A 12,787-nucleotide genomic window follows, 5' to 3' on the forward strand; every position below is an offset into this window, starting at 1 on the left:
TGCGCGGCTCCTGTTCCGTGACAAGCTCACAACTGTTTCCAAACCGAAGGCTGCCACCTTGGGACTCGACCAGAAAATGGAATGAAATTTTACAATATCAGGAAGGTTTTCCCCTCGATTTCTGTGAATTTCCAACTCAGTCTTCATTCTTAAGCTTTCTATGCTGTTGGTGTAAATTTTAAAGTAGACGTATGTGTGAAATGTTGGGAGACATTTGCAAGTGATGTCATTAATCTGACCTGAACTACCCAGTGTCATTTCAAAATGACGCCCGTGGAGACAGACGAGCGGTGATCCGAGCAGCACAGGGGAGGCCACGGCCACGGCCTGGGGCCAGGAGGCTCCGGCAGCTCCGCCACGGGCCACGCGCTTGGCGTCTGTGGGTCACGGAGGCAGATTTCTGCCCCAGGGAGGGCTTCTCTGGGGGCGCCGGCTGCACCTGTCCTTCCAGGTGAGGTGACGGACACCGGTGCTGACAGCTGCAGCCTGCAAGGCGGCCTGAGTGTCAGATGCGCTTACCCGGTGACTCATTCTGCACATTGGCACGTCACCGCCCGTCTCTGGTGCGAAGAGAGCGAGCCTGCACTTTCTCTGGCAGGTTTTTCCTTGTGAAATAAGGTTTCCAGTTGTATTAAGGTGTGTGCTATAGTACTTTCTACATTTTACAAAAGACTCATTTTTCCTCCTCCTCCATTTCCCTGATGTCTAATCAACATCATATTTCAGTTTCATGTTAATGGTGTGGACCAGGCCTCTTTATTATATAAAGTTCTAGTTTTTAGAACAGATCTGATGAAACTTTTCTGTTGTAGCTGTGGTTCCCTCCCAGGCAGCGTGGAACCAATGGCATGGAGCCCCCGCTCTGCCGCCCTGAGCTGCGGCCATGCAGGTCTGTCTCGTGAGGTGCAAGGAGACGTGAGATCCCGCACACTGCTCTCTCGCCACCTCTCCCGAGATCACCGTTGGCTGAGGTGCACATATAGCCATTTATGATCGCTCACCTGAATGTCAGTTCTGGTCAGAGAGAAGTCTCTGTTTGACATCTGTCATATTTTGGAATGTTGCTCCTAAGACCCAGTCCACACATCAGCCACGTGTGGACTCCCCGGGAGGTTGGGCAACGTCCTCGCATTTTCAGATCACACACAGAAAGGGGATAAAACAAGTAGATAAGCCATGAGACAAACAAACTGCATGTCAGGAGGAGAAGCTCACAAACCATCTGACTAGAGAAAGTTCTATTTGCTTAATCCAGTAAGTTGGTCTTTTTCCTTTATTAGTAATTATTTTTGCAAGTTATTACTTAGAAATTTATTACATCCGATTCAGAAAGCCGCACCCTCTGGTTGATGACAGAAATGTCCTCACAGACTCCTCTACCTGATCTGGCACTGTGGCTCCCTACAGGGCACCGCGCCCACCTGCTCTGACCGGCCCGCAGACACCGCGCTCTGACAGGGTCATGGCTCAGCTCGCCAGTGGCGCTCCGGCCCGACGTGGACTTACTGCTTATGGAGGATAAAGACCGATCGGCTATTTTAATTATTCAGTCCTGTTAAGATTTTTAGAACAACAGCGTTTGGTTAACATTATAAACTATGTAGTTATTTATGTAAAGAACATTACCTTGTTTATAACAAGTAATAAAAAATCATGAACCAGAAGAGAAGTATTTGTTATGCTTGTGAGCGTGTCTTCATTTCAACTTGGGAAACGCTAGGATGACCTTTCCATATACGAGTGATGGGATGAGGAACGTACGTAACGGATTGTGTGTCTGTTGGCCCTGGACTGGAGCACTGCATGGCTGACCCAGGGAACCCCTCTCCTGATGTGCCCGTCACTTAGTCCCGCTCCCGCTGCCATCAGGATGGAGCCTCTTTTCCCCATGCCCGTGGGAGAGCGGCAGCCACCACACAGCGCGTGCCGAACACCAGGGTCCGCGCTCGCGCCTGCGTGGTGCTCCACGTCCTCTCATCGGGGTCGGCTCGCAGCTGGAGAGGCGAAGGTTCCAGGAAGAGGAGCCGTGCGCGCCTTGACCAAGTGAAGACGAACCCACACTGCCTGTGACATCCCAGAATCCAGGCGTGAATTCCCCCGCCCCCCGAGGCATCATTATTTTCTAGCCTCATGCACTTAGTCTTAGGGGGAACCAGGATATTGTGACCTGTGAGTAAAGAGGCAGAAGATTGCTTCTTCGGTTTCTTTCTCATTAAAAAAAAAAAATCAATTTTCCATGTAGGTTAATGGAATTCCTCCATGATTCACACACGTCCTCAAATGACATAGTTCCTCATTTCAGTCTTTAGCAATATGTGTAATTCCCCATCATATTTCTTCCTGGACATCAAGGTCCTGAAAGGAGTAAACCTCCCACTGTCTAACACTGACTGAGTTTGGTGTGCCCACAGCCCTCCAAGCTGAGTGCAGTGAACCTGGGAGCACCAGCATCAGCTACACCGGAATCAGTGGCCTGCAGGGGGCGCTGGCCTGCACACAGCACCTCCCACACCTCCTCAGTCCATCTGCACGGCCCGCCGTCTGCGGTGAGGCCGCTGGTCTGTTTGAATTGGTCTTTTCCTCAGCCTGACGCGGGGTGCGTCTAGATTATCAGAAATAACAGAGCACGGCCCTGCAGCATGCCACCACATTCCCAGCCCCATCAGAAACGTGGACCCGAAAGGCATTCCATGCCTCATGCTACACGGAGGACACGTATGAAGTCAAGGCAACCAAACCACCCATTTCCAAATAAGACTGTATCCCTACACTCATTAAAAACCACCTGGAAGTGGGTGTTACCAGCAAATGAGTGAGAAATTCTTACTGGTATAAAATTCCTGCTTTATACAAAAGCCACACTGGCCATTAAAGTAATTTGAAGTTTGTTTTTCCACCTCTTATTTTGTATTTGTACTAAAATGATGAGTTTAGACTTGAAAGTATATTAAAGGGAAATGAAAAGTCACTTCTACCTCCAGGGCACTTCCCGAGTGTAAGAGCCATTGTCCGTCCACACACTGGACCCTCTGCCCGCCTCCCCACGCCGCCCGCCTCTCCACACGCAGCAGCTCCGCCTCCCTGGGCTGAGAGAGAACTGATCCTCCCTGGGGAACCATCTTCACTTCCTTCCTTTTAGGCCAGTTTGCAAGTTAAAGGTCAAAGGGCAAAGACATAGACCAGGACTTTTTTACATCAGACAACGTTTACGTTATTGTGAACGACAGTCAACAGGTCAGCAATCAAGTCCAAGGCACGCTGTCCACCGTCACAAAGCTCATCCCCGGAGGCTGGCTTTCCCAAACCCCATGTCAGAGTCCAGGGCGTCCCTCTGACCTTCTCCAATGCGGCCCCGCCGGCGGCCGCCACCCCCTCGAGCAGTGGGCTCTGAGGGTCAGTAAGAGGCCTGCCAGGGGCCGACTTTCCAAGCAAAAGCATGCCGACACGAAACTGCTCCGCTCGTGGGAATGGCGCTACTGTGGTTGGGACACATGACACTCAAGTGAGAGGCTTTGGGGGTCCTGGCTCTGTTGGTGGCCATCGCTAGTGCTTGGTGCAAGACGCCAGAGGCCGCAGGAGCCCTTGTAGAACTGCGGCGCCATGCAGGACATCCTCATCCCTGAGTCGGCATGGCAACGCCCTCCCGGGGCCCCTCGCACTGTGTGTCCCCTGCAAACTCCAGGCAGCGGATTTAAAACAGAAACTCCCGATGTCTGACCAAAGGGAGAAAAGACTTGGGCTGTTAGCATCAGCTGTTCAAATAAAGTTTCACTCTTACAAGATACATAATAAAATACCTTTTTATTTGCCAGGAAACCTTTTGGCCAGTCACATGGTCTGTGTCTGCCATGAATGCATGTCCGTGGTACTGTAAGTCACTTAAAAATTACATGGGGTTTAGAACATCTGCTTTGAACAGCTGACCTTCCAGAACCTGCTGAACCTCCGTGTAGTTGCTCAGATTCATCAACGAGCAAGAAAGCAGCCCGCGCAGGGGAGCTGACACGGTGGTTCTCCAAGGCTCCCGCTCTGCGCTGACCAGCTAATGCACAGCTGTCCCTTCCACCGTCTCAGGGACACCCTGCTTCTCACTTTGCTAGAATGATCTTCCTGACAGACCCAGGGGGGCCGGGGTAATGGCCTAAAACAGCTTGGGAGGTCCCACAAGGACGAAGGCGAGGTGGCTGGGAGGGTCTGGGACACTCCCCACAATCCGAGCCCTGTCTGAGTGGGGCTCTGAGCACGAGGGGATGGCCGAGGGCCTGCGAGACGGGGTGGGAGGGAAGGGGTGTCGTTAAGGCTGTTACTGTATTGCGGAGATTCTGGCTGGAAATGGCCGTCCGGCCCTCTTGGCCGCTGCCCGGACAGGCTGGCACGGGCGCCGAGGGTCGGAGCGCTCTTCTTTGGAGACAAAGCTGTTCTGGGTCTCATGCTCTCCTGAAAGTTCAGTTCAACCTCTTACAAATTTCTTGGTTGCAAAGCAAAAATGCGTGGGTTTTCTGATTTGCTTTTCTCCCCCAGGAATGGGCTCAGACTTCGGAAGGCATCCTGTTCACACGTGGAGGAAGAACCTCCCCCGGTTTCCGTCCTGAAGATGTGCCGGCACCAGCGTGCAGAGGAAAGGCCTAGAAGGAAGAACAAAGAAAGACAAAGACGCGGGCGCAGGGACCTGCATCAGGGGACCGTCCCCGAGACTGAATTCCACCCGCGCAGGACCAGCAGCCTGTGGTGCAAGGTCAGCCCCGGCCAGGCCGCACCGCCCGCTCTGAGCGAGGAGCCAGCATCACAGCCCGTGTCTGGAATCTGCAGTGACCGCGCAGGGACGCGGCGGCCGTCACACCCACTCCTGCATGGAGCGCTTGCAGTACAGTATGTGGCGCGGCGTCCCTTTGCGCTTGAACTGGAGAACAGTGTAGGCCAGTGCCAGCAGGCACAGTGCCAAGATGCAGGGGATGACGATGGCCACGGCCCGCACTGTGCCCGCCGTGTTGTCCAGCTTGATGACAATGTCCACGTCGTCGGGCGGGCTGTGTCCTTCTGTGTGTCTGTCTGTGGGTCCGTCACAGCCCATGAAGTCCTTCAGGATGGATCTGGGGTATCCGGGCTCCACCTTGAGTATCTGGTTGTTGAATTTCCAATACTCCTTTCCTTTGTAGAAATACGTGAAGCCTGGGTGGGGAGGAAGCAACACACAGAGGAAACACTTACTTGTGGAAGCGGATGAGTGTAGACAATCAAACAGACTAAGCCCTGGCCGGGTTGCTCAGTAGTTAGAGCATCGTCCCCATATGCCAAGGTTGTCATTCGATCCCCAGTCAGGGCACATACAAGAACCAGCCACTGAATGCATGAACAGAGCAACGAGCCGTGTGCCCAGGACCGTGTGCTCAGGACCGTGTGTCCAGGACTGTGTGCCCAGGACTGTGCGCTCGATGTGGGAGGCCCAGCCCGGGAGCAGGGCTCTCTGCCAAGGGTGTAGAGAGACCAGGCCAAGCACCTCTACCCCATCCACACGTCTGCCCTGGAGGGAGGCTCACAGGCCCGAGGGCACAGGGCACCCCGCGTGACCATATCCATCTGCATGGAAGAGGCGGCCACACCTGATAACCTGAAGCTCTGTCTGCCTCAGGCTGTGGCTGGGCAGGACCCCTGATAAGTGGCTCCTCCAGGAAACCCCTCAGGGGACCCCTCACCATCTGTGCCTCCCAGACAATAGGCTGCCTTTCCTCAGTTGAACCAGAAATATTAACAAACCATGGGCATCGCTAGTGCTTGGTGCACGGACTTCAATTTTGGCTCTAGGTCCCCCATTACGTCTCCTGCTTTTGCCCTCACTATATAACTTTCTTAGCCACTTCGCCTCTGTTAAATCCATGTCACTTAACTGTATTTTACAGAACTTCCAAAGTCATTATTAATCCTTTCAGAGTAAAGAAATGTGGAGTATGGGTAGATCTACAATTCTATCTTTAATAACTAACGTATATTTCATGGGGAGGAGGTGGTATGGATAATTCTGTGCCCCCGGCACCGTACATGGTTCTTGCAGCGGTGTTGACAGGGAGCCCTGGAGTCTGGCGGTGCATGTGAGTATGTTCCAGACCATTAGGGTGCAGAGATAGCCTTTTCCAGCCGATGGCAATTCGACTACAGATGTGTCTCTCAGAGGACCGGCCTCTAAATTTCTGTTGGTTTTGTTGGCACACATCCGGTTTTTTCTTCCTGTCCATAACACATTCAAATCAAGTTTCTTTGTGACTATCTTTCTTGGATTTAATTCGTGTTTTTATTTTTAAGAATAGTTTACTGACTTTTTTTTTTTTTTTTTTTTTTTTTAAGGGAGAGGAAGGAAAAACAGAGAAACATCTGAGAGAGAGTTTGTGAGAGAGTAACATCCATCAGCTGCCTCCTGCACGGTCCCCTACTGGGGATGAGCCTGAAACCTGGGCATGAGCCCAGATGGGGAATCCAACCAGCAACTTCTCCGCGTATGGGATGATGCCCAACCAGCTGAGCCACACCGCCAGGGCTGCATTTAATTCTCGCTTTGAGATAAATTCAAGAGGCCAGGAGAAATGTTTTAATGTCATAATTACTTAAACACGATACTTGGGGAGCTGTGTGTTTTGAACAGTACCCCTACTTTAGACTTAATGCTCATTAATGGGGTTTCCTTTTCTTCTGTTATTGAGCACTTACTATGGAAGAAGAAGTCTGTGCTAAAAAACTAGAAAATGACACCTTATAACTAATTGGTCAAGTGGAACTAATTGCCTGTACTTTCCAGGCAAAGATATTGAGGCTCAGAGATAAAATTCAGGCCTCCCAAGTCCTGAACAGGAATGCTTTTTCTAAGACCGGGGTCCTTGGCGAAGCGCCTGTCTCTGAACAAATACGCCTCGGCTAAACAGCACAGGCCGTGACAGACAGCACCCTGAAACTGATAAACGGACCGAACGCTCTGGACATTGCTCAGAAGAGTCAGGCCCGGCGGACCGCTGCTCCGGGCCCTCCGCTGAGGACGTCGCTCTGTTCAATGCCGATGCCAGAGAGCATGCTGCTGCCTCCGTGGCGACGGGGAGTTTCTCCATCAGGACAACTTGCCAGTGAAAGCACGTGTGTCAATTCAGATGTGTCTGCGGGAGCTGCTCTTTGATGACGCTATGACCCCAATGCAACCACTCAGCAAGCGTGGATGCAGGACCGGGGCAGCCTGCGAGGACCGGACGCAGGACGATGGTGCTTGAATGACGGCCTTGGTCTAGAATTCCACGGACCCTCCACACGGGCTTCTGATAAACTGGAAGCCAACAGCTTCCAATTACTAGGAGCTACTGGGTATCCTATGGAAATTCAGAAGTTTCCATTTTCATGTTTATCCGATCTGCAGGCCAATTTTACGTAACACCCTCCAAACACAGAAGCCGAATTGTAGTTTACTGAAGACATGTGTTAGAGATAAGAAGTCCAGTCAGTAGCAGTTAGAGGGAAAAATGTACTTGAGAAGCAGCCCAAAGTCTTCGTAACAGAAATCTGTCACACCTCAAACTCACCTCAGTCAATAATTCAGGAGCTTTTCCGTTTGTGAAATGTCAGTTGGTTGAGAAAATGTTATGTACTCATTTTTCCTTTAGAGGGTGGATTTGAGGTAATCTGCTTACTTACTAAGAGTAGCTACTTCAGAAGAATTTTAACGTAAATTGTCACGTTTGGGAAATTCGCAGGCTAGAAGTGGCTGCCATTGACCACATGAACGCAGCACTGTTAAAAGCAGCATCTTGCAGTAACCTTAGCAGCGCATTTCCGAGAGCCTTGGCCAGGCTGGTGCAGTGTGTTGGAGTGTCACTCTGCACCCCAAAAGTCTGTGGGCCCCCCCTCCCGTCAGGGAGCACAGCCAGGCAGCGGGCTCCACCCCCGGCCAGGCCTGTACAGAGGCAGCCATCGGTGCTTCTCTCACATGGGAGTTTCTCTCTCTCCCTTTCCCTTCCATTCTCTCTAAAATCAATAAAAACATGTTCTCAGGCGAGGAATAAAAAACACACACACCCGCACTGTCTAAGGAGAGAGCATGGAATGGCCAGGAAGTGGGGCTTTGCAGCAGTCAGCGAGGGAATAACTTGAAGCGGGTAAACACAGTCCTTACTCCAGTTTTCTATGCGCGAAGTCTCCCGGGATGGAGAGTGCAGCCACCATCAGTCAGCACTGCTGCACGAACCATGAGCGGCGCTGGGCACAGACTTACCCAGGGGTCACTGCGTAAGGCACATCACTGAATGTTAACTGTAATTAAAACAACGGAAAGTGAAGAAAAACTCGCTGTTGCTTAAGCCCTGCGTAACGGCGAGTGTCCTTCCTTTCCACTCCGCTCTGCATGAGTCAAGTGCCATTTGGATTGTTGCAGTTCTTTCGGGGGCTGAGAGCGAAGAGGAAAATGAGAAACTGTTACATAAGATGGTTACAGGTGAAACAGGGGTGATGGCTCAGGAGGCCACGTTCCCGACAGCCTGGCGTGTTCAGGGCGACACAGCGAGCACCGGGCCCCACGCCCGGCCGCATCGCTGAGGCTGCGATGGAGGGAAAGAGGGTTAACCTTTCCTCTTCTCTGGGGACCGTGATCCGAGCACCTTCTTGAGGCTGGATGTTCCGGTTTCGTCTCACCGCTTTTATGATCGTGACAAGTCATTTCAACCAGCTTCGATGCTTTCCTCACTTATGCGCACCACAAATGAGGGAAAGAGGTGTTTGTGTTGGACAGTTAACGAGAGAAAATGAATCCATACAGCACCATCGATGTATGGAAGCAGGCACTCAGCAAGTGGCATCAAGCCGTCCTATTTCATTGGTCAAGGTGCAGAATTAATATCAGGATGTATGACAGGATGGCATAGTCCACTTTAATGCAAAAAACAGCCTTCAAAAATATATAGCTGAATTTTAAGGGCTTTAAACATAATTGTTAGGAGAGAATTCCAAGTGAGAAAGGCTACATGGGAGGGAGCGGAGTGGGGAGGGCGGGGCGAGTGCCACCCACATGGGCTGACTTACAGGGAGGCGCTTTGGGTCCGAGTATAAATGCAAACATGTTGACTGCATCATCTGAGCTGCTCTTTCATACAAACACAATGGAAGCAACGTTTAAGGTGAGAAGCCACAGCATGAGACTGAGTAGAGAATGAAAACGGCGTCGGCTATGGGGAGATGAGACTGAGAGCTCCCCGATTCGGATATTGCCGCTTACAGAACCAGGGTTCAGAGCTCCCTCCCCTCCCGGAGAGCAGCTCTAGGGTGACGGCAGGGCTGACATTGATTTCAGCAGCTCACATCTATGGATAGGTCACTGGGGGACCGCCTTGCAGAGGTGACATGGGCATGGACATTGCGTGCAAGGATCAGGCATCAAAAGAGGGTATTCCAGGAGGGTTTACCTAAAGATGAAAAGCGAGCTGTTGAGCGATGCCACGGGGGCGGATCAGGGACGGTCCAGGAGACACAGATGTGCTGAGGGTGCACCTGCAGTTTTTGCTCATTTGTAAGCAGTGATTTTCCCAACATGCCTGTGTCTGTCAGTATTTTACAGTTATTCTTTGCTGAGTGGAAAAATTAATCCCTGAATATAAGGGGACGGTTTTTCTCCGTATGAAGTTTAGCTTAGGTGGGAAGGCAGCTTTGTTCTTGCAGGCGATGGACATTTGTTCTTGTGGGAGAGCACAGACTTTTCCTGGTATTTTGGACCCACAGGGAACCATTCCCTCCTATTTCCTATGGTAAATCATGTGATGAGTGTTTCTTTCTGCTACTTTGGGGTGCTATTTCTTTCACTTCCCTTGTTCTGGGACACTGTGTTGGACTTTATTTTGAATTATTATTGTTGTCGTTTAGTCCTAGTTAGTGTCCCTGGGTGAGGAGAGAGGTGCTCAGCGTGACATGTGCATCAGGGGGCGTGGACTGCCCGTCGCCTGGCCGGCTTCCCTCAGGACCCGGCTGAATCTCAAACCCTGAGGGAGCTCAGGGGACGGGGCCACTCTGGCCGCTGCGCATTGGTAATCGATCAGACCTGGCGTCTGAGCGGCCCCCTGGTCTGCTGAGGATCTCAGCTAATGACACGCGTGGAAATAACATCCTCAACGTGCCCTGTGCTTCAGCCACTTACACATACCTTCTCCATGACCAGCTCCTGCCAACGGGTACGTTATTATCTTCACATGGACTTTAATAGAAAAAGGTATCCACACCCCCTTTTTAAAAAAGAACTTTCCTTTTTCTTGTATAAACTGAAATAAGTTAAGGTTAAAAAAACATCTGGAGCAGAACGTGAACCATAACTCGAGGAAGGGTTGTCCACACACATGGTGATGCGATGCAGCCTGCAGGGCACTTCCTAGCGACCACGCCAGCGATGGCTAGAATGCACCCGCGAGGGGCCTGCTGCTGGTGCCTACCGTTCTCCTTGTGCACGAAGGCTCCCTGCGGAGAGTCGGGGATGCCCTTCCAGACGGTGATGGGCTTGGGGTAGCCGGGGTCCATGGTTTTCATTTCTTCACTGTACCTCCAATACCTACAAACGACGAGAAACAACACGCACGCGTTGGGGAGAAGGTGGTGTGCGCAGTGGCAGTGGACAGCCACCCCTCGCTGCCGGCCCCCCGGACCCTGCAGCGATTTCAGAGCTGACTTAATCCCTGGAAGCCAGCGAGACCAAAGCACGAGTTCTGTTTCCTCCCCTGTGTCTGTAAAACTGGGTATGTTATTGTGTATTTAGTCAGCATGCTAGTTAATAAAAATTACATTTACAATTCAAAAGGGTAGCATCAACCTATGCATTTTTAAAAATCTTCCTTAGGCAGCAGAACATTTTTTGGGGAAATAATCTCAAGCAGAATCTTGATCCACTTATTCCTTCAGCAATAGCTGAGCGCCTGCTGCGTGCCTGGCGGTATTGTAGGTGCTGGAGACACAGTGGAGAGAGGGACAGCTGTTCTCCGCCTCACGTGTGAGGGGCGGGAGGGGCTCGTGGGATGCGGCAGGTGCAAGGAGCTAGTGAGGCGCTAAAGCAGAGGACGTTATCCAGGAGCACGGGTCAGCCCCTCCCCGTGCCTGGACAGACAGGCTCTGTGACCGGCTGACGCCTGAGCAGGGGAGAAGTGAGCAGTGGCAGGGGTTGCTTTGGGGGAAGGCATTCCAGGTGGCATCGGAAGCTGCGGAAAGTTCCGTGGCAGGAACAAGCCTGGTGCCCAGTGCCCAGCGGCCAGGATGCAGGTAGCAGAGGGGGCTGAGGTTGGCGTGTGGCCAGCACCCGCGATCAGACAGACCCTCCCGCCCCAGCCAAGCACGTGCCATGCAGGGAGGCGGAGCCGCAGGATAGCAGAGGGGCTGCCAGCTGGGCTTCCTGTTCACAAGGACCCGCTGCTGCGGGCCTCACAGCTGGAGCCGCCGCCGCCGCCGCGCACGGTGAGGCCTTCACGCGTCCCCGTGGCCAGCTGTAAGCCGGGGGCTGTTGGTAACTGAAGGGTCGGAGTATGGTTTCTTGCAGCCCCGGACTAACTGGTGGATGGAATGCGGGTGTGAGGGAAGGTGAGGGCAGCTCAGGGATTTGGGGCCTGGCCATCTGGAGGGAGAGCAGGGCCCTGCAGTGCCATCGGGCGGGGCTCTGGGGGAGGGGCTGAGACCCTGAGTCTGGCCCTGGGTGTCTGAGTTCAGGGCCTGGTGCACATCAGAGAGCAGTTCTGCACGTCATCACGGTGGAAGGACAGAAAAACAGAGAGAGGCAAAATCAGGACTTTCCGACACCCAGCGCCTCACAGAACTGTGGTATCAGAGGGGCGGGCTGAGCCCTCGACCCCTATGTTCTCAGCCTCACAAGCTGATGTCTGGGATGTTCTAAGGATCAACAGTAAACTCGCCTATTTCAGGGCAGGCGGAATGTTCTAGGCATGACGTGGTGATCACAGCACACCCCTCAGATGGATCCACTGTTCCTGTGTGAGAGGAGGGTGCTGGGAGGATGACCAACAGGCAGGTTGCAGCCAGTTCTGTCCGGTTGTAAAGTCCTCCCTTTCCCCTACATGCAATGTTCCCCAAATTCACCTGACAACCATTTCTAAACACCTCTGACCATCGGTTAAAGCTAGTGTTTGACCAACAGGTTTGGGAAATCACACACTTCGTGCATGAACTTGGAACTAACTGTTTTGGCTACAACCATGAAAAAATTATTTTCTGGTCTTTTCTGGATATTTCTTGGGCCAGGATGGTGGTGGGGGGTCCTGTGTCCACGGGCTGGGGCTCTTGGGGCAGGGTTCTGCTATGATTCCTACCAGCCTCCCGCAGGTGAGGGGGCACCTTGGCCCTTCAGAAGGGCCAGAGGAAAGGTGGCTCCAGGAAGGGCCCCCAGGACAGGGCAGGCGCGTGTCCCGCAGGTGACAGGTGTGTCCCAGGTTCTCACCACAAGAAAAAATGAATGTGCTTTTCTGTTTGATGCTAGTATAATCCACAACAATAGAAACAAACTGGACCTATATTTTTACTGCTTTCTTTGGAAACATCTTGAGTTTCTCCAAGGTTAAGCTTAGCGTGAGGTATGCCCATTGAGCCTTGGACATAGTGGTGAGGAGATGCTGAGCGGTGAGCTAGGGACACAGCATCCTAGAGCTGAATGCTATGAGGGTCAGCATGTGTCCGAGGGTCCAAGTGTAGCTCAGGACGGACTGGGCAAGCAGGGACCTGTGGATGAGTTCCCGCTGCACGTGGGACAGAGGGGCGAGGCCTCCCTCTCAGCTGGCGGAGCTGC

At 52.3% G+C, this 12,787-nt stretch overlaps 1 protein-coding gene across 3 annotated transcripts in view; it reads right to left on the minus strand.

The window, feature by feature from the left end:
- Positions 1 to 3,784: 3,784 nt before the first annotated feature.
- MMP16 (matrix metallopeptidase 16) overlaps positions 3,785 to 12,787 on the minus strand; it is a 174,597-nt gene continuing 165,594 nt past the window's right edge. For all 3 annotated transcript variants that reach the window (XM_080646748.1, XM_080646747.1, XM_080646749.1), the window contains 2 exons: positions 10,440 to 10,555; positions 3,785 to 5,169 (listed from right to left, as the gene is read on the minus strand). In XM_080646748.1, coding sequence (XP_080502874.1) covers positions 4,835 to 5,169; positions 10,440 to 10,555 — 451 coding nt within the window. In that variant the 3' untranslated portion in view covers positions 3,785 to 4,834. The remainder of the gene's footprint in view (positions 5,170 to 10,439; positions 10,556 to 12,787) is intronic.

The sequence above is a fragment of the Plecotus auritus genome (assembly GCF_963455305.1).
Source record: "Plecotus auritus genome assembly, chromosome: 11".
Taxonomy (NCBI): Eukaryota; Metazoa; Chordata; class Mammalia; order Chiroptera; family Vespertilionidae; genus Plecotus; species Plecotus auritus.